Source organism: Ammospiza caudacuta, chromosome 3 (genome assembly GCF_027887145.1).
Source record: "Ammospiza caudacuta isolate bAmmCau1 chromosome 3, bAmmCau1.pri, whole genome shotgun sequence".
NCBI classification, from domain to species: Eukaryota; Metazoa; Chordata; class Aves; order Passeriformes; family Passerellidae; genus Ammospiza; species Ammospiza caudacuta.
This window is the reverse complement of record NC_080595.1, coordinates 6,877,056-6,904,371: the sequence shown is the minus strand read 5'-3', so window position 1 is coordinate 6,904,371 and position 27,316 is coordinate 6,877,056. Positions and strand designations below refer to the sequence as shown.

Sequence of the window (27,316 nt, the reverse complement as noted above, 5' to 3'; positions counted from 1 at the left end):
GGTCCCAGTTCGCTGGAGCAGCGCAGCCCGGGGGGAGCCGGCCCAGCGCGGACAGACGGCGGCTGTCGCCGCCCCGCTCGCAGCACACGCTCCTCACGCCTCACCCGCCGCCCGCGCTCCCCCCGCCCGCCGCCGCACGGACCTCACGGGCCTCACGTCCCCCTGCAGCCGCCGCGCGCGCCGCGCCGGGCCCGCCCCGCATTGGCCGGAGCCCCGCCCGAGCCCGCCGCCCATTGGCGGAGGCGCGGGGGGCGCGGGCTCCGCCAATGGGAGCGCGGCGGGGGCGGGGCGAGCGGCCCGGCGGCGGCCGGGGGCGGTGGCGGCGGTAAACAGGCGTGCGGGCCCGGGCCGCGGCCGCCGAGCCGAGCTGAGCGGAGCGGACAGAGCCGAGCTGAACCGAGCGGTGGCCGCTGGGCTGTGCCGGGCCAGGGTATGGGAAGCGACCGCGGCAGTGGAGGGGCCAGGCTGAGCAGAGGAGGCCTGTGTCGGGCTGTGCGGCGTGGTGGGGGCAGCGGAGCGCCCGGTAGTGGCGGTGCCCCCGGTAGTGGCGGTGCCTCGACTGTGGGAGCTCGCCCGTTGCCATGCAGGGCAGCGGTGCGGGAAGGGGTGTGGGTGATGGCGGCACCTGCGGCGCTGCCGCGGGGAGCACTCCCGTGCCCGGCGTGGCGCCTCGGGCCGGGGGTCGCTCGCCCCGGGCTCGTTCCCCGGCGGGCGGGGGGACGTGTGCGGGGTCCGGGGGCCGATGGCGGCAGCGGGGCTGCGGGCCTGCGCCCGGGCAGGAGGAACCCGGGGCCGCGGCCTTGCCGTGCCCTTGGCCGAGTCCCGGCGGGGCGAGAGCGGGGCCGGCCGGGTCCCGCCTCCTGCCCGGGCCCGGCGCCTCAGCGCAGCCGGGGAGATGCGCGGGCCGAGCGGGAGCGCGGAAAGGGGATCGGGGAAAGGGGGGAAGTCCCTGCCCCGCTCCGCAGGGAACGCGCCGTGCCCGGGATACCGCGCGGACCCGGTGCTGCGCTGCTTTCCGGGCTGATCCCGCTTGCAGCCTCGCTGCTCTCTGCCGCTGGCACCCATCCGCGCGTCTGTAAAATAAAGATGTTAGCTCCTTTTTAAAGCTTTGCTTGCGGCTGAAATGGGGGTTAAAAAAATCCTGTGAGGCCCCTGGTAAAGTGCCTGAGGAAATAATCTTTCTATAGGCAAACAGGCTTGTGATGTCTTTGTAACAATGTGAACGGGAACTGATGGGGAGATACTTAGTTTTAAAGAGACATCGAACAAGCTACCTATGAATAACTGCAAATATGAAAGTTTGGTTTCAAACAACACTGTATAATGTTGTTTTCATGGTTACTGATCATTTTGATTTCTGCAGGACTGTATAACAAGGAATAACACTATTTCTAATAGCCCAACAAGGGCAGGAATGTAGGTGGGGAGATTCTCTGTATTCCCCTCCATGCAATGAAAATCCATACTTTGTGGTCAGTGTTAGTAAAGGGAAATAAAGAAATAAGGAAATAAAGGAAAATAAAGGAAATTAAATTTTCTTTCAAAAACTGATAGTATCATTTTCCTAAAAAGAACTGGCCTAACAATTTAAGATTTTTTTTTCTGAGTTGCTTGTCTTTTAATGATTTTGTTTTACTAGACTCGGGTGTATTAATTAAGAATATGCAGAATAAGTCTTAGCACTGGATGTAGGAGGGTAGTGGGCAAAGTCAATAGTAGCTCAATAAAAGACTTAATAAAAGAAGGGATTGAAAATTGTTCTTTATGCAGACTGAATGCAGATTGGTGTGTAAAAGGTATATTGGTAGTTTTGCATTTCTCTGTCATGGGGTAAGAACATTCATATGTTATCAGAAGGAGTTTAGTTCACAGGAACTGCAGCTAGCAAGAGCAAGCTAGAACCTTCTTGCTCTTAGACCAGGAGAGTTCTTTTTGTATTTTGCACATTTTTTTTTTCATTGCTGTTAAGTAGCAGTGACATTGGTAACCTTGAATAAAGTATGCTTAGAATAAACAGCTTTATATTGTCCAGTCTTACTCGATGTGGGGGAAAAAGTGGGTGACCTGCTGTGCTTTGACAGCGTCTCCCTTTTAGTAATGAGGTGGTGAGATGAGCACAAGAAAGGGCCAGATGTGGAGAATTGCCTCCTTTACCAAGTGCTGATCACCTTGTTTCATTCCTGCCAAGGGGAATTCTGTGCAGTGCAGCTCTGGTTAATTCATCTGTGATAGTTCACACAAGTTAATAATAGCTCAGTGCATCCATGCAGCAAGACCTGGACTTGTTTTGGCTTCTAGTCTTCCAGTAGTCCTTTTAAAGGCAGGTGGAGATCTGTTGTTTCACACCCTGTTTGCCAGGCTGTATTGTTTTTCTGGAAACTGAGAGAGAACAAGGGACAGGAGCTGAATTCCTGCTTCTTAATTTTTTCTGTTAAAACTAATTGATTACTTATGTAGTTGGGATTTTTTTAGGTGGAGTTTGGTGGTTTTTTTCTGTCTGCATTTGTTTTTTCTTCATTGTTTTAACCTGGGTGCAAGGGATGACGTGTGTCTCATGGTCTGTCATCTTGTGTGTCAGTGTGTGTGGGATAAATTGTTTGATCCAGGTGGTTTGCCAAACACATCTCAGGACTTAGCTTAGTGCATGAATAAGCATTTCTCCTTTTCCTTACATCTGTCCTGCTGGGTGAACAGTCCAGCCTGGGATGGAGGCAGTGAGTCTGAGCAGTATTTAGCCATCACATCTCCAGTGTGATACAGGTCTTCTCATATTCTCCCTTTAAAATTACAAAAGAAAGGAGTCTGGAAGAGGAGCCTTTTTGCTTTAAGGAGCTGTATATCCTGGAACAGAGCAGCTTTAGGAGAAAAGCTTTCTCTTTCAGCTTGTTTTGTAAAAGTGCTGCCTTGTGCTATGGGTGCCTGCTTTCCTTCAGGATCTGAAGAAGAAAATTATCTGCATGTGGAGCTAAAATACCAGCTGGCAGTGAAGCTCAGTAGTGTGAGGGCGTGGGTTCAATCACTGCTTTCTCACCCAGCAGTGAAAACTCATTTTATAGGCACATTCCTATCTTCACATTCAATTTTTTGTCTTTAGCTTCTCAGTTTTTTAGATGCCACTTGTTTTGTTCCTCCCACCTCCCTTTCCCCTGTATGGTATATGGCAAAATGAAATCAATCTGAGCTGGTGACAAAGACCCAAGAAATAACTGGATACACAAGTTTTGCCCTTTCTTTGCACAGTTGTGTTTCTGCACTTTATTTTAATGGCTTTTGTGTTTTGTCAGTCAGTAGAGGTGTGGAACTAAATGAAGCATGTTCACTTCCCAGCTATCCAGTCTCTGACATGTTCTGTGTGCTTCTGACAGCATAGAAAATGACATTATTTGCTCTGAAAGACTTAGTTGTCAGTCTGTGGACCTGGCTTTTAGAAACTTTACAAGTTTATATGTTTACTTAAACAAGTCTGCATGCACATCCACAGTTTAAAAACAGGTGGCTTTTTTTGGAGGCTACAGAAGACTTTGTCTTTTTTTGTGAAGACAGTAGATTCTTTATGTAGAGGCATGGGAAAAGATGATCTGTATGGTCCTAGAGCTGTTTTGTGATGTGCAGGTGATAACTTCCACTTACAAAGTTCTCCTACTGTGTTTGTTTTTCCTCTGTAGTTTGTCCTGGTTTTTGGTGTAGATTAGATTGTTATGTGGCTCCTTTCTTTGCTATTCATGCCTCCTTTTTAACCTGTTGCATGCCTTGGTTTTTTTCTGGGTCTGCTGAACAAGTGAACTCTAAAAGGGCTTTAGGCATTGTTCTGAAATATCACAGCTCTCCTGCTGTCTGGATTGTGCCATTTGGAAGGATTAAATCCTCATCCTAATTTGATCTGGTCAAAGTGCTCATCAACAGAGTACTTGGATTTAGGGAAGAGATGGCAGAAGAATGAGTGGGCAGTAAACTGCAAGTGGATTTGAGTGTTTCCTTTGGAGAACCCTTCTGAAATCAGTAAGCCTGATACAATTTTACGTTGCACAGCAAACATTGTGGAGCATGGCTTTTCAGAACTCACTTGGAGTTTGGGGATTTTTATTTTTTTAACTGTATAAGCGGCAGAAAGCTTTGGTTTTTCTAGTTTGGAAAGGCAATATATTTATACTATGCAAATGTGAATTCAAAAAGTCTATACATAGAGAGCATAAACAATTGTAGATTACAGATTTTGTATCAGGTTAGGCTTAGCTGTAAGAGAAATATAGAGCTCATTACTCTCATTTACCCTAGTGTCAGAAGTACCTATGTGTGGGGAGCAGGAGCAAACAGAAATAACTTGTCTGTGGCAGAGCTGCCATGCAGGAGCTGGAGGTTCTGACAGACCATGTTCCCCAGCAGCACAGAGATCATCTTAGGTCTTCTTTTTTTTTGTCTGTAGTCCTCTTGTTGCAGGGAGGATTTGGCACAGCCAGAAAAATGGAAGCTCTCACAGCCAGGGGGCTATGAATAGACCAGGATGTGCTGTAAGTTGCTAAATTGGAGCTTACCCCCAGTTTCTAGGGCAAGGTTGGAAGCCATGAGATGGACACCGACAGGAATGCCTGCAGGATCAATAGTGGGATCAGTGGCTGTGGGGTTTGCCTGCTGCTCCCAGAGGTGACAGCCCTCAGCACAGGGGGTGTCTCTGCCACCCAGAGAGACCTGTGAGGTGCCACTTACACACTTGGGGTGTGCTGTGCAAGGGTCTGTCCTGGTGTGCACAAAGGGGGATAACCAAAATCCCTTCTTATCCCAGGTACAGGCCGTGTCTAGTTTTTAGAGAGGTTCTGACTAGAAGCCACTGCCCAAGTGGCATTTAATGGTGACTGTTGGCAATATGTGGTTTAGGTGGTCAGCAGAGCAGCTCTGAATCCTTGTTTGTGTTTGATCTACAGAGGTGGGTGTTGAGAGGACTCGTAGGGATAGGCTGTGAGCTGTAAGGGTCACTGTGGAGAGCACTGGGATTGTTCCCAGCCCTGTGCCTGACAAGCAGTGTAAGTTTGGGTAGATCACCTGTTGTCTTCCTCCAAAGTAGACAACTGTGGTATCGGTGCCCTTTCCTGAGCTTTCTGAGAGTTATAAGTGAAGAGGGTTGTGTGTTTAAATGCAAGAGGAAGAGCTGCTATTTTTCTCAAGACTTGTGCATTAGGCAGTGGAGTATTTGAGTCTGAAGGAATCTGCACTTGTTTGTGAGGCACAGCACTTTATCAGTTTCTAGTTCCTAAATTAACCTTGGTGTGCTTTTGGAAAGTCAAAACTTCCAGGAAAAACAATTGTACCATAACAGCGTATAAAAAAAAAAAAAAAAAAAGAAATTAACTGCAAGTTGATAACCTCCTTAATTTATACTTTATATTCTAATTCAGAGTAATTTATACTTTATATTCTAATTCAGGGAAGCTCTGTTGACTCCTGTGCAGAGCTGTGCATCAGAGGGAGCTGAGCTTTGATGATCTCAAGGTGTTTGTAGTGCTCAGATTTTGTTTGAAGGTCAGTGTTTGGGTTTGATCAGTGAAGAGCTTTAGTGTAACCTTTTTATAATTACTGCTAGGTACAGTTATTCCATACAGATGTGGGGGATTTATCTTCTCAAGTAATGCTGTATGTTCCCATTGATGGGGTGACTTGGAACTCGTGAACTGTGCTTTTGTGTAAACTTGCCATAAACCTAAATAAAGGTTTCATCTTGTAGTAGTTCTGTTTCTTAAGTACAGGCTTCAAATATTGCATCTGCCAGAATCTCCAATAATCTGTGTGCTTGGAGGTCATGCTCCCTTTTGATTTTAATATACTGTTGTCCTTGTTGCTGAGTGAAAGATCTACATGCATGGGAAGTAACATGAATAATTCTGATGAACTCTGGATTAATGTGATTAAAGTTACACTTAAGGCTTTTGAGCTAAGCAGAGGATGCAGTGCAATGCACTTATAAGCACAGCCCACTGCATAAACAGAAGAGAAAACCCTTTTTTCCCCTTGTCCTCTTATTCTTTCTCCCTTTCCTCTTAATAAGAGAGATAATACAAAGATTGTGTGCTGGATATAAATACAACTCCTAGCTTGAAATCCATCCCCATGGCCCAAAACTTTTTGCCTTGCAATTGGGATAAATGGATTTTTAAAAAATTATTATTTTGGGCCCCCAACTGCAAAGACTTAATTCTCAGGAGCAGATAGAGATCACATTTTTGGGGAGCAGTGAATGAGCAGTGACCTTAGAATCACAGCCACTGAGTTGGATCTCCCTCAGTGTAGCAGCCAACAGTGTGTGCCCAAGGCAGAATTTATTGTTGCACTGTGTCAAGGCATGTCAGGAGTGACCTGTAGTGAGCCTTGTGCTCTCTTAATTGTGGTAAATCTTAATTGTGGCTAAATTATTTCCAGGTCTGTGTAGCTCATTTCCATCTGTGGGTAGAAGGGGACTGTGTTAGTTCCAGGCATGTGGGCTGTGACTGTGCTGTTGCATTCCCCAGACATTGCCCAGAGAGAAGTAAACAGGATTGTTGGTCCAGAGCATTCAGGGATGTATCTGTGCCTAAAATAAAGCAGGCCTTGCTAAAATGTCCAAGCATTCTTTTCACTCTTATGTGTGTCAAGCCATTTATGGGGAAAATTGTGTTTTGAACTAACTGTCATTTGCCAGAAATGAGTGCTAAGCCTTCTGAATTTTGTTGGAAAGAGGCATTTGTGTGCCCAGCAGCCCATTTTTACCAGTGCTGTTATTGTAGTGATTAGGGAGCAAAGCAGTTCTGCTTGCCCTTGAGAGGTGTTTGTTCTAAGTGCATTGGCAGAGTGCTTTGGGGAAGGGTGCTTGTAAAGAGACTTTTCAGAGACTTGATGAATTCAGCTTAAGGGGGCTTGAGTGCAGGCCACAGGGCAGGATCAAATCTAGGGCTCCTCACTTCTGCTACAGGTCACATCTTTAAAAACATTTCCTTTGGAGCTGCAATGGATTGGGTTATGGGGAAGGGAAGAAAGAAGGATAAGCAAGGGGGGTTTGCAGTTTGGTTTGAAGGATGAGGGCAACTTCTTCCTTTTAAAATGCTGGTTTTGTGCCCTGCATGGTTAAAATTTGGGTCAGCTGCAACCCAAGGAATCCAGCTAATGAAAATACATCTAGGCAGGGACCTGGCAATCTGGTATCAAAGGAACTGCTGGGGAGGTGTGTGATGGAACTGAAAAAGGCCATGAATGAAAGGATCACATCAAAGGGTTGGTATGGCAACAAACATAAAAAGAAATGGGAAAAAATGTGTAAAAGAACAGTTACAGAGCAGCTTAATGAATAATAGTTATATTGAACTTAGCCTACTTTTGTTTCATGGCCATGGAACAATGTCCTGAGTATCTGGCCTTCTGCATCTTGTTTGTGGTGTTTATTATTTTTATTTCATTATACTCTTGCCACACTTGCTCTGATGGTGTGGGTGGTTATACTGAAGCCAGGGTTTTAGTCCTTGTTTAGATACAGCCAAGATAACAGTGCCTGTAATAAAGGATAATGGAGAGAGGGAAGATGTAGAGGCTGTTTTATTGATATGTGATATCTGATTATCTGCCTTACTACCTGTCCAAGCTAATATTATTTTATTCTTTATTTTCATTTATTTAGAATAAAAGTTGAAAATAAAGAAGGCAGCTAAAACTGCAGACCTGATGGAGGGAATTAGGGCTGCTGTAAAACTGCTCTGGTTTTGTTGGGGGGATTTTTTTGGATTTTTTTTTTTGGTCAGTTAGTTTGTTTTGATTTGAAAGATGATGGCAATCATGTTGTTTTGATTTTAAATAATTCAACAGTGTTTGGTAGTAGTAATTCCCATAAACTGAAAGAAGCTGTGTTGTCATGCACAGAAAACTTCCAGATGTGTTTCTGCTATTTGTATGATTAGAAATCTTGTGTTTAAACTTGGTCCATCCTATATATATGTGTGTGTGTGTGTATGCATATGTGTATCTGAGTAAAACTTTTCACTGTACAAGCATCTGGAGGAGGAAAGCTCCTGGAATCTCAAGCAGATCTGTGTGTCTGTAGGAGCACATATTAGCACATGGAAAAGAATGGTTTTAAAGTGAGACAAATCCATGATTTCTTGTGTTGCTTGTAGCCAGGCTCTTGGTTTCTGTTGTTGGCCTCTGATAAGCTGAGTGATAAGCAAGCTGCACTTGCTTAAACCTTCAGTCCAATAGTCTGGAATGTTGAAAAGGGGAGGGAACACTTGGCAGTCAGTGGCTCCAGAGGATGGTGGGCTGTGAGGCTGATTGCTGCACACAGGAGGATCCAGCACTGGTTTGGTTTTGCTGCTTTGAATCAGGGGGTATCTGACCTGCAGGAGCCTCTGCCCACTGTGTGTACCTTGCCTGGTGCCTGAGGGTGCCTTGGCCTGAGTTCCCCAGTGCTGGAAGGTCTGGGGGTTTTCCAGGGGTTCATTCACCTGGGAGAAGCTTACTAAGCCAAATCTGTGACCCTGGCTATTTTTGGAAAAGGGCTCAGCATCCACACTTGTCAGCCCTCTTCAGGCCAGGTCAGAGGCACTGACAGCTTGTGCAGACACCATGGCCTGTCCCTGCCCTGTGCTGGCAGTGCCCCACTCTGCCAGTGCCACATGGAGAATCCTCAGGGAGCAAGTCAAGTGTGATACAGACCTTGTACACTTGGGCTAATTCCATTTGGAACCACTCCCTAAATCTCCTTCTGAGAGAGCTTCCTTATGCTGTATTTATTGATTTAGGGTAGGAATAGAACTTAGGGGGGAAAACTGCCTTGCCTGCTGTCTGTGCTGGATATTAACACAAGTGTAATTGTTTGGTACAGTACCAACCTTCTCAGAAGTGTGTGTCTCAGTTTTTGGGGTTTTGTCCTTGCTTGTGCTTGTTACCTTTTTTTTTTTTTAATGAAAAGGTAATTTTCCTAATGTTTGGATTTTTGGTTTTTTTTTTTTTTTGGTGTGTGTGTGTGTAGTGTTTTACCTTCTTGATTATTTGGCATATATTTTATTTAGAGTAGCCTCTCTTTTGGCAGCACTGCATAGGAGCATGTTACTGATACTTCTGAGCTAACAAACCACTTACCTGGTACCTAGGTGGTTCCAGCTGCTGTGCAGAGCAAGTGGGGCTGGTAAAATGGAAGTCAGAGAGAGATTGGTAAGAATTTGCCCTGTGCAGTTTCTTGTAGCCAAATCTGTGCAGGGCAATAGGTTCTCTTTGTATGCTGATATATTTAGCAGTGCAGGGTTGAATGAGTGTTGTGCAATGTATGTTTTCTACTTGTGGCTGCATTAGCTTCCCTGAAATTGTTTGGAGATTTATTTCTTTTAAAAAGTGCACATTTAGCATATCATAACAAGGTCTTTGGCTGGTTTGGGGTGAAAGAAGTGTATAGTTTTACTACTATTGATTAGTAAGAATACATGTTAAAAGTGGATTTGTTTTTGTGTGTGCTGTCCAAGTCTCTATTGGCTTACCTTTTGTTGCCCTTCTTGGGATGGAGGAAATGAACTTTTTTTGCACTCAAGCTTTCCTTGCTGCTAATACTTGTGATCACAAAAGCACTTATTTCTTAATAGTGGCAACCTTTGAATGGGCTCATTTCATCTGGGACAGTATTGGGTTGATGGCTGATTTCTTTGCCTGGCTCTGAATTGCAGGGACAGCCTGCAAATAAATGCTTTGGGTGAGATCCATGTGGAAGTTTCCAGTGTGAAGATGTTGGGGTAGAAAAACACTTCCTGTTGACAGTAGATTTCCTTGCCTCACAGGCAACTTTTGAGTTTAAAAGTGCATTATACAAGGTTAAGACAAATTGTAGTGGTTAAACTCAGAGAGATGCAGGAGTAACACTTGCTAGAGGTCTGGAGCATATGGATAGGTCTTGTGGTGAGAACCACAGAAAAATGACCTAGGTGGGCTTGAGTTTTATTTTTGCAGCTAACCTGTTATGCCCAGATTCCTTGTAAGCCCTTGACTGTCCTTTTAACAGTGTACATAGAATATGTAAGTGTAACACTCCTGGCTGCAGTGCTTGTTCCAGATTTTGATCACTGATAAATTAAATATCAGTGGTTGAACAAATATCCCAGTAACTGGGCTTTATCCTGCATTTGCATAATAATGTCTCTCTGAAGTTCAGCTGTAGTAGTGTGTGCAGTTCCTGTGTGATTGCACCAAATTTGTGTACTTGGACAGAAATTTAGCTTTAGCAGTCCATTCTCCTCCTTCATGACAGGTACAGCAGACATGTTTGAGACAGAGCTTGTGTTTCCTGAGAAGGTAACTGGATCCAGGTGCCTGTGGTCTGCAGCTGGGTGTAATGCTTTGTGTGCTTTGACTCAAGACCACTTGTACACATCAGTGTATTCATATTTATAGTTGAGTGTATGTGCATGTTGACAGCTTATCTTCTAAAAATTGATTGCTACCTGTGTACCTACCTAGGAAATAAATATGTGGCCTTAGACCAGTGCTCTCTACCTATTGCAGTCAGAACTTATTTTTTTTCTCTCCAAATCATTACAAGCTACAAGCTGGGGACAGAACAGACTATGGAGCAGGCTACCTTTGGAGGATGGACAAAGCTTGGTCACTGGTGTGGGAGTAAAAAAATTCAGCTATGTAAAATGAGCAGGCATAACTCCAGGGCAGGGATGGAATGTGACAGTGAACTTCATCAGTGCTGTCAGGACCTGAGAACATGTTCCAAGGCTCCATAATAATTAAAGGTCAAATGTTAATGTTTTTAATCCACTTCTAACATCTGGAAGGAATCAAGACGATCTTTGTAGTGTTCACTGACATTTACTGTCTTTGCTTGCCTTGGTCCATGGTAACTTGGATATTTGTGTAGAGTCCTGGAAAGTTATCCTAACTCATGAGAACAAGGAGAATTCTCTTTTCCTGGTAAGATCAGCTAAGCAGGGCCCTGAGGCTGGCCTGGGGGCCAGCTCAGCTCAGCTCTCTGGGCTGCACACAGGTTCCCATGGTGGCTGCTTGCCAGAGCAGGAAGAGATTTTCCAGGCATCTGCTACCAGCTCTTAGGGGACATGAAACCTGCTGCAGACTTGTTCTTGACATCTTGTCTCTCTGCTCCCTCTCCCTTTTTATCTTTCAGCACAGAAATTGATCAGTCATGGCGGGTGATGCCATCATGGTCATGAGGGGCCTGACCAAGCTGAGCAAAGCCATCCTGGAGACCCAGGCAGGGCAGCTCCGGCAGGTGCTCCTCGGGGGAGATGCAGTCACCATTGCCAGGACTCTCCAGGCTGCTGCTGAGGAACAGTTCAGCTCTGCCCTGGGCAAGGTGCAGGTGAGCAAAGCTCTTTGAGCACAGTCTGGTCTGGTGTTTTGCTTTTTCTCCAGGTGCTTTTTTTGGTTTTGTTGTGTGAGTGTCACATCTTGAATGAGAGCCTGGTTCTGAGCTGTGGGATTGATAATAGTAATGTTGCAGTGCTCTGGGAATTCTTTGGAATCTGTGGTGTGTGGAAGGTGCTTGGACAGGAATGGGAGGGGAATGTTAGTGTTTCCTTTCCTGAGTGTTTAAGACATGCAGAATAAGAAAAGTGCTCTATTTGTCCCATCTTGTTAAAGATCAAGCTCTTACTAAGACTGGTCAGCAATTTTGTTGTTTAGAGTCTCCTTTAAACTTTGGGCATTGATTTACCTCTCTTTTAGAGTGCATTTGATTTATCTCAGTGCTGCTTCCTTTCTTGGCAGAATTGGTGCATATGGTATTTTTCAGAGTGGCTCAGGGTCAGGTGTTTGCACATTCACCACTTCCAGCCCAGGCTGGATTTTTGGAACTGGCTTTCAAATGAGGAACATAAGGAAAGGCAGACAGCAGCTTCTCTCATCAGAGATGGGGATAGATTTATAAGAGCTTCACATCTACTGTGCTGCCATCTTTTGAAAGCAAGGGGTTTATCTATGGTACTTCTCTCTCATCATCCTCTGGAAGAGGGGTGTGTAGCTCAACTGACCATTTTTGAAGCAGAAACTAAGGAATGAGATTTTGATGGTTTTTATGCAATGAGCAATCTATAGCTTTAGTCCTAGAATCTGGGCCAGTGTTTTCTTGGTTCTCTTTAAGCTTGCAGTAGAACTAACTTGGATGTTTGTTTTTGGGGTAGTGCTTTGTCTTGTCATTGTCCTCCTCTTGCACCCGAGAGGAGACAGAGAGAGAGATGTTCTGTTTCTGTCCATGTTCCTCTGCACCAGAGAAGCCCAATGAGCACAACTGCAGAACACTTGCCCTGCTTTATGTAAATGGGTTCCAAGAGAAGCTCCTGTCAAAGCAGAGCTCAGTAAGAAATATAAACACACAGCATTTTCTGTTTTGAAGAGAGGAAGATCTTTTACATTAATTGGCAGTGGTTTAGCTGTCTGGCATGTTTCTAAAAATTTAAGTATGGAGGTAAGAAAGCTTTCTTGCTTGTAATCACTGGTCAGTATTGTGAGCCACAGTCCCCATCTGTAAACATTTCTCTCCTCCCCCACTGTGATGTTGAGGTTCAGAATAGTATGAGATCTGCTGAATAACAGGAAAGACCATATTCTGCTTTTTCTCTAAGGAAGGGAAATGTAATTAGTATTTAGGAAAGAGCCCAAAATATGTTGCCTGCTTGCCTGACCACAACAGGATTTAAAATCCTGTTGATAGCCTGTAACAGTCATCTGTTATTATATGGTACTGCCACTGCTGAGACAGGTAACTAGAGATAATGCTCTGCTGTTGATTTTTATTTATGTATTTATTTTTGACTGAAAAGTGTTAAAAAATATCTGGACTTTGTGGGGCAGCTTTTGCAAGGTTAGGACAGAAAAGAGTGTCAGGAGTGTTGCTGTGCCTGGTGCTGTTATCCTTGCTTCAGGCACAGAATTTTATTTATTTTGGGATGACAACACATAGTTTGGTGGTTGAATAATGGAATGTGTTTTGCAGTTGGTAGTGTTATGACTGTGAAGGGCTGAGCTTACTCTGCCTGTAAGTAGGTATCTGGTATTGCTTCAGGTGGCTTTGGACTTGGAAGTGCTCACGTTGGGTGGCTGCAAACAGGGTGGGAGGAGGGAAAACAATGTTATTCTGATGTGATATTGCAGCTCCAATCACCTGTTGTTTCTGAGCAGTGCACTGCTTCTAGTGAACTCCATATTTAGTGACCTTTTCTGGCATGTATGTAGAAACGGGGTGTCTCCAGTTATGGATATTTGAGAAACTGTTAAAGAATTTGCCTATCAGTGCAGTGAAAAGCTTGTCAGGGATTCCAGGCATCCTCAGTGTCTCTTCCTTTCTTTCTTTCTTCTCTCTTACTCTGAATGTCTGCAGTGCCAGTCTCTGTCTGTACAGTTCTTCACTGTGGAGACATGACACCCTTATCATGCTTATCTCTGCATGCTTATCTCTGAGGACCATGGGTGGGTAGGGAGCAAAGTTTAAGATCTTTACTTCAAGTATTTCAATTCTTGTTTGCAGGAGCTTGGCAAACAGCAGGAGAACTTCACTGACCTTGGTGAGGATTTTGGGAAAGACTATGACTTCTCAGCCAGAGAGCCATCAGATGCTCCAATGGACTTCTCCACTGCCCCTGGCAAGCCTCAGGAACACAGCACTGAAGGCCCTGCTTATTCCTACACAACAAATGGACCTTTTAGAAATATTGATGAGACTGGAGATTCTGGCATGGGTCAGAAGCCTTTCCCTCCCAAAATGGATGCAAGGTTATTTGGAGGCATTAGGGACCCTGGAAATCCTTTTGCTACTGCCTTTGGACAAAATAGAGCTTTTCACCAAGACCATTCCTCTGTTGGTGGATTAACAGCTGAAGATATTGATAAAGCCAGACAGGCCAAAACAGGTTCAGGACAGAAACCCTACAAGCAGATGGTATGTTGTTTAATTAAGGATTCTCACTACTGTGGTGTCTGTACCACATTGCCCTTACTCACCTTCTCCTGTTTCTCTCATTTCTTCCTCTTCCACTATTCCCTTTTTTGGAGGGAAAAGAGGGAAGTGTCAGTGCTCATTAACCCTGTGATATTTGTTCTGTCAATAGCTTTTCAGTCTCTCTTTTCACACTTGCTCCCTCTATGTCAGATAATCTGATGTGAGAGGATGTTTAAAAAGTGTACATAGGCTTAGGATTGGACCTAAGCTCCTCACAGTGGAGGCTGTGGCTTCCTGTGTGGCATCCTGCAGTTGGAGAGGTGGAGGCAATGCTGCCCTGAGCATAAGCAGATTGGAGAGTAGCACAGCTCACAATTTTCACTTTAGTGCTTCATGCCCTGGTGTGAGTGCAGAACCCCCAGTGCAGACACTTGTCACCTGCTGTGACCTTGTGCTCCTTCCCCACATTCAGTATCAGATGCCACTGGGCTCACTCCCTCAGGGTATTGGATGTAACTGGACACTTAGCTGCCCCTGCTGTGTGTGGGGGAACTGTCCACAGTCCTGTGAATTACAGTTCTGTGAATCTGATCACCCTCCATGAGTTCTAATGCCATGCATGGAAGGGAGTTTGGGTTAGCATTGTGTGGCTTCTCCAAGTTCCAGATACAGGGGCTGCTGAGTTGAAAGTGAAAATGGGGTTTCCCAACATGGTTATCAGCTCTTCTGTCTTTCCCACCCTCCTGTCCTCTCCTCTGCTCAGTGTGTATTTCAGTTCAGGATGTGTCTGTTCTGCTCGGTATTCCCTTGAAAATCTCAAGGGTTCAAGGAAACCTTTCTGCAGCATGAGCTGTTCAAGTGCTCTGGCTTGTGCTCTGGCTTTGCAGGTGTCTGAGCATGTGCCCGGTTCATTTGTGGATTTCTTGTTTTGATTTTCCCCCGTCTCTCCCCCGCAGCTCAGTGAGCGGGCCCGGGAGAGGAAGGTTCCCGTCACCAGGATCGGCCGCCTCGCCAACTTCGGAGGTCAGTGTGCACTGCCCCCCTTGCCATGGCACTGGCACTGCTGGCACGGCTGCCTGTGCCAGAGCTCCTGCTCTGCACCCCTGGGGCGTTCCACTGCCACCCTGCCAGCAGTTCAGCTTGCTGACAGCAAAGTGCTTTCCCTCACACAGCTCGATTTGGGCTTTGTCATCGCTCTTTAGAGTGTGGGGCAGACGGTTTGGGGGTGCATGGTAGAGCTGTCATGGTGACACATCCATGTCATTAAAACAGTCTCCCTGTTTTAATGGGAGACTGAGGTGCAGGCTGTTCCCCAGCCTGTACAAATACCCTGCTCCTGCACATGTGATTGCACTTTGAGGAGACTCTCCCAGTCCTTACAGTTTGCTGTTACTGTCAAGCAGAAACAGCTGGAGCAGCTGTTATTCTAAGTAATCCTTCCCCAGTCTTATCCTTGCTACTTCTCTGAACAGTGTTTAAATATGAAACATTTCCTCCTGGTATTCCTTTTTGAGCATGGGGAGATGATAATAGTCAAGGTTTGATTTACTAAGCATTGCTTGTAGACCACTTTCTCCCAGGAAGGATGTAAATTCTGAGCTTGTAAGATTAAGCTAGCTGAAACTTAAATGAATTTTACTTGCAGAATGGGACTTGCTATATCAAAAAGCAGCTAAATATCTTAAGTAATATTGACAGATGATGCATATTTAATGTCTTGTATCCAAAATCATCAAAGGACTTAACATGTTCCTAAGGAATAAGGTATCACAGAGTGCAGGTGGAGAGATGAACACAGCTAGTGCTTCTTAGGTAATCCTCCTCCTTGGATGAGGAGTCTGTGTGTTGCTGTGGTTGGGTTTTTTTGTGACTCTACTGTTTGGAGATGAGAGTGGCCTATCTAGGTTGTGAACAGTCTCTTGTGGCTCTTGTGATTCTCTTCCACAAAATTTGATAGAGAACCACATGTACAAATTAGACATCCTTGTGTTACAGATCCCAGAAGAAAGAAAAATAACCTGTCAAATGTAATTCAAATCAACTATTATATAAAAAAAAACAATTACTATGTGTCTGTGTGTCCTTTTGTCAGACTAACAGGCACACACACTAGGAGAAGCTGGGGCAGGGGCTGATCCTATGCAGTGCAGAAATAAACAGCAAGTGAATTTTGTGCTAAATTTTTCATGCTTGTCAGATCTCTTTAACCCTGCAGTCTGTTGCAGGCTCTGGCATAACAGCATGCCTATTATTCCTTAAGGAGAAGCAGATTCATGATCTGCTTTTTGGAGTAACAAGGCATTACTTTAGAACTCACTTACCATGTTCTAAAGCTCTGGTAGCACACAGGTGTCCATTCTAATCTAGCCTTGAATGTTAGGGGAGGTATCACAGCACCTTTAGCTGCCATCTTCTGAGTTCCTCTGTTGCTGCTTGCTGACAGCTGGTGGATGTGAAATGGCAGATGAGCAAATTTTCTGTGAACTTTGGGTTCCAGTGCTGTTGCTTTTATGTTTTGGCACCCAAGGCTGTTGTGGGAGGGAAGGCTAACTCATCTTCCAGGGGAAGTATAACCTGTCTTCTCCTAACCTCAAGGTAAAAACCAAAACAAACAGCCCCATCAGACCAAAACCACTAAGGGAGAGTAGGAAAGAAAGAGATTGCTCATAAGCAGCATCTCCAGACATCTGTGTCATTTATTTTTTTTTGGTCTTGCTACTCTCCTCCAGTTGTCTGCTTCATATGAGTAAAATGGCTGGCAAGAGAGAGTGCTTGCTTTTAGAGGGCTGCTGGGGGAGAATTCTTGTGCAGAAATTGTTCAGATTCTCTGGTCTCTGCAATCTCATGTTAGCATTCATTGCTTATCTTTCCCTCTGAATTTTAATTTGCAACAGCAAAGAGAAACAGTACTGTCAGTACAGTGGTTTAGCAAACAACAGATGTGGTCCATAGGTAATTTATTTCAGTTTAAGATATCCCTTGGTATTATTTTGGGACTTTTTACAAGGACCTCTGGTAACAGGATGAGGGATAATAGCTTTAAACTGACAGAGGGCAGGCTCAGATTAGTTATAAAGGTTATTAGTTATAAGGGAATAAATCCTTTATTCAGAGGGTGGTGAGGCACTGGCACAGCCTGCCCAGAGAAATTGGGAATATCCCATCTCTGGAGGTGTTGAAGGCCAGGTTGGATGGGGGAGGATGAAGAAATATTGCAGGAAACATCACTGTTAACCTGTGGGATATTAGTGAGCCAGCTGTGTCCTCACTTCCTAGAGCATTGAAATGATGAGAATCAGCCAAGGAATGGCAGAGGTGGGGGGTGATTATTCCTGCTCTGCTGCCTGGCTCCTCACATTGCCTTAAAAATAACTAAGGGCAGGAGGCTGCTCCATGTCTGTGAGGGAATGTGGCTCAAAGCAAGGAAACTTTTTGTGGGGGAATTTTCTTGTGTGCTTTGGGATGCCATCTTCAATTAAAGACCCCAAGAAATCATTCTGGGAAATAAAGTGGTTGAGGTGGATTCTTCTTCTACAATCTCCACACCAGTCAAACTAGCATTTGATTGCTTTTTTTAATAAAGTCAACTTCTCCCCTTTATTTCTATATTAGAACAGTATTATTTTAATGTTGGATAGGATGTTGAATAGGTCAAAACCAGAGTTCATATAACTGTTCTGGGGTTCAGATAGCTGAATTCCCATGCTGTTGGCATGATCCCATTCCTCCTCCTGTCTTTCCAAGTTTTCTTTCATCCCCTCCAGTGTTATAGGAGTGGTCAGCTGTGTCTCAGCCATGATGTCAGGACACTCTGGTGAGTGATGGACAAATTAGCAACAGGAGGCAGAAATACTTGGACTGCTGAGTTTGCCTGGCTTCTCACCTCTTCTGTGGGCAAAGAACATTTTACTGGAAGGATTGAAGATGATGTTTTCCAAGACTTGCCTGTAATACTGAGCTAATATTGCTCTGTGATCAGCACAAGATTCTCTCCTGAACTTCCTAGTCCTTTATATGTATTTTTGTTTGCTTCTTGCAGCAGCCAGAGTGACTGCTGGTAGGTGTATTTATAGTACTAAATAGCATCCTTGATTTTTATTTATTTATTCTTCCCAGGATTGTAATTGACAAAACAGATTTTTCTGCAGTTTTTTTTTGTTCCATGCTTGTTTTGTAGCCTGATGGGTCATCAGTTCCACTACTCAGTTCTTGATTTTTTTTTTATATTTCCATTCTCCCTTCCTTGCCTTATTTGACTTTTCTAAGCTGTTCCTGTCTCCCTTCATCATATTCCTGGTTTCTAAGTTTATTATTTTAATGATATAATAAGATTCTTTTGCAATAAAGAAAATTCAGGAAGCTTGTGGTGAAGCCTAGATTTAATGTGATTTATAACAATTTTGAAAACAAAAAAAGCAAAAACCTACTCTGTTGAGGTGTGTTAGTAAAGTATATACAGACCTGACAGCTGTGAGTGGTAAGTGGATTGGGTTTGCTTGTCAAGGTTTGGCTGCAGGGAGAAGCTTCCAGAAACTTCCCCCGTGTCCAGCTCCAAGGGGGCTCCAAGCCAAGGCCATCAGCAGTGGTGGCAGAGCCTCTGGGATAAGAGTTAAGAAGGGAGGAAAAAATCCAGAAAAAAATGCAGCTGGAGAGAGGAGTGAGAGAAACAGCCCTGCAGGCACCGAGGTCAGGGAAGGAGGAGGTGGAGAAGGTGCTGCAGGTGCTGCAGCTGAGATTCCCTGGCAGCCTGTGGTGAAGGCCATGGTGAGGCAGCTGTGTCCCTGCAGCCCATGGAGGGCCACAGTGAAGGAATTCCACCTGCAGCCCATGGAGGAGCCCCAGGGAACAGATGGATGCTTGAGGGAAGCTGTGAAGCCCCCACAGGAGCAGGATTGCTGGCAGGACTTGTGCCCCTGCAGGATTGCACCCTGTGCTGGGTCTGTGCAGGCTGTGAGGAACTGCAGCCCATGGAGAGGAGGACTATTGGAGAAGTTTGTGGAGAACTGTCTCCTGTGGGAGGCACCCCACACTGGAGCAGGGCAGAGTGAGGAGTTCTCTCCCTGAGGAGGGAGGAGCAGAATTCAGGAGTGAAGTTAAACTCGGGAAGAAGGGAGGAGTGTGTTATTCACATGCCCTCTGAACAGAGATTTCACTTTCTCAGAGTTCTCCTGAGAGAAGCAGAGAAAAGAATGATCAAAACAATTCTTATCTCATCTGCTGCTCCTGTGTTTGTGCCCATGTGGAATGTGTTCTGGAGATTGTTTACCCAAGGTGATTGCTGGATTGGATTCTGGTGAGGGTGTTTGGATTCACTGACCAGTTGGATCCACGTGTGGGTGTCAGGACTCTCAGGCAGAGAGTCACAAGTTTTTGAGTTAGTTAGTGATAGTTCTTGTTAGTGTGATATAGTGTAACATAGTTACATTATAATATAATAAAGTAATTAATTAGCTTTCTGATATCATGGAGTCAGATGCCAGTCATTCCCAGAAGCTGGAGTTCTGCACATCATTCTTCCTGCTCGAGGGCACCTTGCAAATCTGACAGAGGAGTAGAAGGAATGTCTTTTATGATTTAGTATTAATTTCTCATTATCCCACGCTGATTTGATTGGTAATAAACTGAGCTCATTTCCCCAGGTGGAGTCTGTTTTCTCTGTGATGGTGATTGCTGAGTGATCTCCCTGTCCTTATCCTGACCTATGAGCCTTGCATTATATTCTTCATTGCCCTGTCCAGCTGAGGAGCTCTCAGTGTGTGCTGTGTGGTGATTGTGGTGTTTTACCTGACCAAAACCAGGGCACAGCTGCTCCAGGTGAGGCTCTTGCTCCCACCCTGTGCTTGGCAGGCTGAGCAGTGAGAACAGCCCATTCAGCTCCTGTGTTTTTGTTGTCTCAGCTGCTGAGCAGGAGGCTTTGCCCTGAACAAAACTGGTTCCACATCATCCCTTGATAGGCTTGGTTTGAAGTGTACCAGATGCTGCAGATGCCTGGAAAATATTCTGAGAGCCACTCTGCTGGTATAGAACCAAGGGGCATTTTCCAGGCCTGAAATAATCTGCATGAAGTGCAAAATGCAGGAGAATGACTTTATAGAGGTACTTAAGGATATTATTTTTTCAATGCCTATTGAGCACTGCTGAGAAGTGTCCCAGAATGAATAATCTTGGAGGAAATACACCTCTTGCAGACAAGGGAAGTGAAGGACATCAGGAGTGTCCTGTGCAAGTAGATTAGTGACCCAAAGGAGCTTCTGGAGCACTGCAGGTTCTTTGGAGGGTGATTTGTGCCTGGTAACAGGTGAACAGCAGCAGCTCAGCCCCACAGAGCTGCTTCCTCATTTCCTCCCACTGCAGGGAAGGAACAGGAAAGAGCAAAAACTTGGGAGCTGACATAAAGACAGTTCCAGAGGGGAAGCAAAGCAAGCTCCATGTTCAAGCAAAGCAGCCAGAGGAGTTCATTCATGGCTCCCAGCTGGCAGGCAGATGTCCTGTACTCCTGGGAAGCAGCACCTCAGCATCTGGAGTAGCTCCTTGGGAAGGCAAGCACCTCAGCCCCAAACATCCACCCTTACAGCCTCCTTCTGTGCAAGCTTGACTGCTAAGCAGCAGCAAACACTGTGATTGTAGTCTGAAGATGCTTGAAGCCTTTGTTTAAACTTCAGATATTTAAAGCTTAGCAGCTGTTTAACCATGCACTTGTTTTTGCCTGACTTTATTTAGTTTATCTAAAACTGTTGTTGATTGGTGATTTGGGTTCATTTTTTTTGGAAATTGGACAGAGTGAGCAGTGAGGAAGTTGCAAGAGCACCTATTGAAAAAGCAACTCTTTTTCTAGTGCAGTCTAAAGTATTAGTACAGATGCTTAGCTGTGCACATTTATGAGAAGATACATTCATTTGTAGTCTGATCTTGCCCACACTGATGTAAACCCAAGCTGCCTTTAAACAAGTTGTAACTTCTTCAGCTTTATTCTGCATGACAGAGTAGAATCTGGTTCCTAGATTTTCATTTACCTTTGAAGTGGTTTGTGTCTTAATGATGAAGAGATTAGAAACTTCTGATATGTTTTATTTTATGTCCAGGAAGTAAATCTGGTAATTTTTAATTTTAGACATTGAACATAGAGCCTACAGAAGAAGATTGTGATTTTTTTTTTTCTGAAACCAATTACTGCCAGTCAGTTCAGTCTAACTCTGATAATGATCAAGCTGATTTATGGTGGGGAGCATTGTTGTGGAGGTGGTAAAAGTGGGATCAAGGCCAACAGAGATGTTCTGTGAGTGGTATTTAGTCTAGAAAATCACATCTTATTGATGAGATGTATTTATTGGCTTCCTATCTGACTCTTGGTGCTGCCTGCTCCAAGGTACTGTCTCGTATGTGGGATCTGACTGGAAATAATTATGTATCAGCATTTTAGTAGGTGTTTATGCTGTGTTTGAAAAACCTTTTTGCTTGTTTTCTGTGAAGCCTAGGGGTATTTTTCTCACCTTGTTTAGCTAATAAAATATCTGGATTTCTGGTGCAAAACACTTGTTAATTGGTGATGCACGGTTTGCCACAATTGAAGGGTTTACACAAGATAGTTACTAACATCAGACTTCCTTCAGTGCTGTGACTCCATAGGAAAACTTGCAGAAAATATAGAAATTTTCTGCCAAAAAAAAACCAACGAAAAACCCAAACCCCAACCACCTTGTAATGTCATTGATGCCTCTTGTGCTTCACCTTATGCAGGATTCTCTGGCCCCAGTGCATGCAGTCTGTAAGATTAAAATGGAGCTGCTTGTGAGGCAGACAAACTATACAAGGGAGTGGGGGAGTTGTGATTGCCTGGTGGGAGAGAGGAAAAGCTCCAGTGCAGGATCAGGGTCACCTTGTTTGTGGCCAGGCTTGCTCACTTGAGTCTACAAAACTTGTGCATGTGGTTCTTCCTGCACACGTGCAAAGTGCCACGTGCTGGACAGCTCTGCTTCCTTCATTGTGCTGACTTTGCTCCCTGGTTCTTTTACCTGGGAGGTTTTCCAGCAGTGCCTTAAGGAGGGCTTGAGGTGCTTGGAAAGCAGGTGCACCCAGTTCTGTCAGCAGTGTGGGAGCAGAGCACAGCAGGATGCACCACTGCTGAGGAGATTGGAGCAGCACCATCTGTTCTGATTGCCCACGACATTTATTATCCAGAAAAATATTTTGATATTGGGAAAGCAGTGAGACCTTTGGTTGTATGATCAGATCTGTGCCTCATTTACTCTTGGGTGCCTTTGCTGTGGTTAGCAGAGGCAGATAATGCTGCTTTTGTTCTCCTGTAACCTGTGGCTGTGGAACCTCCCTGCAGTTCACTGATAGTGCATGGGCAGTGCTGTGTTTTGTCTCCTGGTTTTACTGCTGTGTGGGATTGCTCCCCACCCAGCTCCTTGCACTGCAGGTTGCAACACCGCTGGTGTAAGGTGAGCCTTGGGGTAAAACACGTTTCTGTTCATCACAGTAAATGAGCTCAGGGAAGGAAGAGACAGCTAATGAGCACAATTAAACCTAAAGTTGGACAGCAAGGTTGCACAACTTCACACTCTGTTGGCTGTGGCTTCATCCTAAATGATGCTTTTCCTCCTGCTGTTGTGGCACAATGGGCAGTGAGAGGGATTCTGTTCCTTCTTGAGAGTTGTACTTTGAGAACCATGTTTGTGAGAGTTTTGGCTTCTTTTTCTTCCCTTTTTTTAAACTCCATGATTGGAGTCTGCAGCAGGACATCAGCCAGAGCACCAAGCTCTGAGTAACACTTGTGACATGCTTTATAAAAGCCAGATGTCCCAGACTGGCCTAGCCTATGATTCCTGGCTGGCATGCTGGGCTGAGAAAGTGCAGGAGAAAACTCTTCAGTGTCCAGTGAAGATGGCTCCATTGCAAAGGCCAGAATGTTCTGATAGAGCTGTTGTGCATTTGAATGTGTGCCTTAAAGTTCATTACCAAAATTGCTTCTGTATGTGGCTTGGAAGGTTTTTTCATTCTGACTTGAGTCTTTTTCTTGTTATTTTAAAGGACTGGCTGTTGGTCTTGGCATTGGGGCCCTGGCAGAAGTGGCAAAGAAGAGCCTAAGACCTGAGGAACGCAGTGGTAAGCCATTTCCATCTCCTTCCATTTTCTTTCTATCTTCCTCTTTATTTTATTTCTAGACACAGTTTACCTGCATTTGTAAAATTTGTATTCTTTTGAAGGCTGGGTAGTGAGACAGAATAACGGGATATGAGTATTTCTTTTATTTTCAATATTATTCTTCATCTCTTGGCTCTTCTCCCATCTCAGTACACCACAGCTTCACTGCATGGACAGAGGTCAGAGGAATATTCCAGAGAATGTGTTTGTGCCAGCACAGTTTGTACAGCTTTACTTTCCCTGAGGTTCAGTACTATCCCTGTGCCCATTCTTGGATTGTCTTAACAATTCTTTTTAAACTGTTCAGTGAAACAATGCATTTCTATCAGTACAGAAACTTTACGTGAGCCTCTGTATCTGAAAATGTTGTTAGTGGTTGCAGTCTGTTTGAAATGAAAGGATGTTCTGCCTAGGAGGAACTTGGAGGATGGCTGTTCTCTTGTAAGAGAGACAAAGCACTTTATGCTCCTGTTAAATGGGAATTCTCTTTTTCCAACATCTGTCTTGTGCTGCCTTCTAAAGGATTCTCATAACATGCAAAAGGCTGTGCTGTGCAAATTGACCTGATCTTCCTTCTTTTCCAGCTTATGTGAAATTGGAGGTAAAATGTTCCTAAGTTGTACCTGATCATGTTGTGGTGGCTTTCTTCTAAGCATGTGTGTTGGTTAAATATTGTGGGGGGTCTGTGTGTGAGTGCTTTAGGGCATAGAAAATTCAGGTGTTGTTCTCCAGAAAACATGAGATTACTCTGAAGTTTGTGGTTCCATTCACTTGTTTGTTATCCAGAAGAAGCTTTGGTGGGACACTGCAGAATGTCAAGGTCTGTTAGGGTTGCTGCAGGCTGTTTGGTCTCCAGCTGGTCTCTCTGCTTTGCCTGGTGTGGTTGTGTGTTTGGGTTACTTCCAGTGACTGGAGTGAGCTGGTGAAAGGTTGAAATACTTGTAGATGGAAATAAAAATGAAGGCAAATTGTTCCTGGTTCAGAAGCATTACTTTCAGATAATGACAACTGCTAGGTCCTTGTAATTCTACTCTAATTCAGTTCTGTCCTTGTAATTCTACTCTAATTCAGTTCTGTCTACTCTAATTCAGTTTCTGTCTTCACCCTGCTCATCTTTAGGGGTGGAAGAAGGATGGAAACTGAACCTCTCTTTCAGGAGAGGTTCACTCCAGGAGGTGCTGGAGTGGCTGAAAAATGAAGAAATTTGGAAGGGGGGGGGGCAAAACACTGAAAAAACAAAGCAACTGAACAAAAAAATCCCAACCAGAATAAATTCCCAAACCATAAAACAACACTTCAGGATATGAAACACATTCCCAGTAGTGAGAGGCAGGGGTTGTGGACAACCTATGACTCTGCTTGTATTTAGAATACCAAAATGCAAATATTAACAGCAAGGCAATACAGAGCAGACCAGCAGAGAAAAAGGATCCTTGGCACAGAGTTCTTGTTTCTCTCTGAGGTGTTTGAGGATGGGAGGGTTTCTTTGCTTTGATTTAAAAACATGCACTCAGGCAAACACAGCTCATCCTGGAGAGAATCCTTGAAGGCCTTTTGCTTCAGCACCTGGCACGTTTGACAGGTTGTTGATACCTGTTGGAAGCTGATGATTTGTGTTGCTTTTGACAGAGGTGGAATTGCACAACTGTTGGTATTTCTCTGCTTGCCAGAGTGTTTTCTAATTAGGCACACCCTAAATGAAAACATGAGCTTGCAGAGCTCTGAAGTTTGAGGGAATAACATGAGCTTTTTTCCTCTCTTCCAGCATGAGAAGGATTAGTTTTATTTTTTTTATTATTTAGAGGGCAAAAGACACTTTCTCCTTGCAATAAAGCAACAAGTTTAAACTTTTTATCTTTTATCTTCTTGATGGGGAAACTGCTATTTTTCTCTGTCATAAGCCTGCTCTACAGTCTTGAATCTTGCTTTAGGAAGAGTGATTTTCTTGAATAAACCTTGTTTAAAAAAGGCAGCCATGAGAACTGCCAACTTCAGTGCTAGGCAGGGAATAAGAACATGACCTGGCTTTTATTTTTAGGTGTTTGTTTGCCTTTCCTTGTTGCTTCCCATCTTGCTGTCAAGTCTGCTTAGATAAGATCTTGGAGCCGTGGTTGTGCTGTAGGGTAATGTCAATAATGGAACTGAGAATGGGCCAAGAGCAGCAAGTGTGGAGGTGAGGCAAAAGTGAAACATTTCCATCATTGTACTCTTCTGGAGCTTCTCAGGCAGAAGCCACAGGAAGGTTTCCAGGTGACTCAGCTGCACCTCTAGCTGGTGTCCCTGGATGTGTTTTCCACAGTATTTTAGTGGTGGGTAAGGCTCCATGAATGAGAGCTCTCTCCATGGGCTCTCTCCTGCAGAAATGCACAGCAGAGGAGAGGTGGGTACACAGTGGGAGTCCAAGATTCCATTTTCTTACTGTTTTTCTGACAGTACCAGCCTGAGCTGTTCTTGGGGAAAAACTCACAAGTATCTCACATTTCTTTAAAAATACCTCTGCACCCCTTTCCTGATTTCAGCTTGAGGCATTTGTTCCCAAGTTTTGTGGCTGCTAGCACCATGAGTTTGTGCTGAGACCTCTTTTGAGAATGACATATTGTCCTGTTCCTGGGAAGCTGCTGGAGGATGTGATTTCTCTCCCTGCTGCTGCAATATTAATAGGAACTTCTTGGCACTCCAGACTTAAACAAGTGGGCTGTGTGTGTATCCCCAAAGGCATGCCTAAGAATTTCACACTCTCACTGGCATCCTGGAGTAATGAGGAAGAGTTTTCACTTGGTTGCTCTCCTCTTGGCTAGACAGTACAAATTAAAATGTCTTTACACCTTTAAAATTGAGTTAGAAACACTGGTCCTTTAGTCCCAACCCCTCTGCCAGACACTCCTGAGCTACACATGACCCTGATAGCACAGCTTGTACTTCTTCTTTCCATTGCTGTTATCAGAGGGACTGCAAATTCCTACTCTCCTGCACATTCTCTAGCAATTGTGCTAGTGCTGATCTGTTTTTTCCTGCTCAGCTTCCCCATCTTTGTTTAGTATTGGATTGTCTCTTTTTCCATAAACAATTCATTTCTTAGGGACATAGCCTAGAACAACTATGCCTGGTGCAAGAATTGCTGAATTTCTTCCTTTTCTGTCCAAGCCTGATGTCCTGGACATAAATTCATTCTGCTGCCAAATTCTTGTAAGTAGATGCAGGTTTTTGGAGTTTTTTTGGTTTGGTTTGGTTTTTTTTAAAATAATGCTTAAGGCCCTAATGCTGCCATCTTTAAGTGGTTTGGCTCATCTTATCTTGTAAAAAAGAGGATGACTGACTTGATTTCCAGTTTGAATTCTCCTGTTAGACTGAAAACCTCCTCTGTCACTGGTGACCTTGATGGCAGGCCTCAGTATTTAAAGTTTGTATGTAAATACACACTTGTATGTAAATACAGTAGAAGGCCCACACAGGGTGGGTATGGGAAAGCAGAATAAATTCCCAGGAATTAAAATGAGAGTGCCCAAATAAACAGCTGCTGTTACAAGTATAGAGACTGGGTTCAAGGACAACTTTGTCACTTATTAATGATCTGTCCTGGGCAGTTCTTCAGGCTCTGCACAAATGCCAGGCTGGACAGAGCCCTGACAGGCTGGCACTTGGCCTGGATCTGGCCACTTGGCCTGGATTTCTTATCAAAGGCAGTCATGCAATATTCTTGGGTTGTCACTCTCAAGTGCTCAGGCCATGTTCCTAAATATTCCTTTGCCCCAAAGTTTCTGTGGCAGATGGTCCTAAAACAAATACAAAGTTTGGTCACTAGTTCTCCATTTGATGGTGGCAAAGGAGTGATGCAGCAGTGAGTTGCACACCAGTTTAGAAAGGTTCATGCTGATTCTGAATTTGGAAAGGAAAAAAAAATAAAAGTGGGTCAAGCTCTAGAGAGGGTGTCTGCCTGCTGCCTGTTCTGTGGAAGGCCCAGGTACTGTGGCTGCAGGACTCTTAATTTCTGTGGCATGTTGCCACAGCTTGTATGTGACTCCTATTTGCATTTTTTCCTTTCCCTAGTGAAACAGGTGAAACCACTTTGTGATCTAAAGATGGGGAAGAATTAATGTGAGGCACCAAAAGGTGCCAGCCATCTTTTGGGTGAAATGTTAACTCACTGAAAATTGGTATATTTTTCCATGAACTTGTGGTGGGTTTTATTCCCCACTTCCTTTCCACCCAGCCTTGGAAGCCTGTGTCTGTTTTCTTTCTGCTTGCCATTGCCACAGCACTGCTTTTCACTCT

The 27,316-nt window shown here is 44.5% G+C and overlaps 1 protein-coding gene across 1 annotated transcript in view; it reads left to right on the top strand.

Annotated features, from left to right (window-relative positions):
* Window positions 1-303: 303 nt before the first annotated feature.
* The window catches only part of COQ8A (coenzyme Q8A), a 42,234-nt gene continuing 15,221 nt past the window's right edge, over window positions 304-27,316 (top strand). Inside the window, exons 1-5 of the mRNA XM_058801598.1 lie at window positions 304-430; window positions 11,129-11,323; window positions 13,487-13,897; window positions 14,854-14,920; window positions 22,931-23,005. Of these exons, the coding sequence (XP_058657581.1) occupies window positions 11,147-11,323; window positions 13,487-13,897; window positions 14,854-14,920; window positions 22,931-23,005 (730 nt within the window). The 5' untranslated portion in view covers window positions 304-430; window positions 11,129-11,146. The remainder of the gene's footprint in view (window positions 431-11,128; window positions 11,324-13,486; window positions 13,898-14,853; window positions 14,921-22,930; window positions 23,006-27,316) is intronic.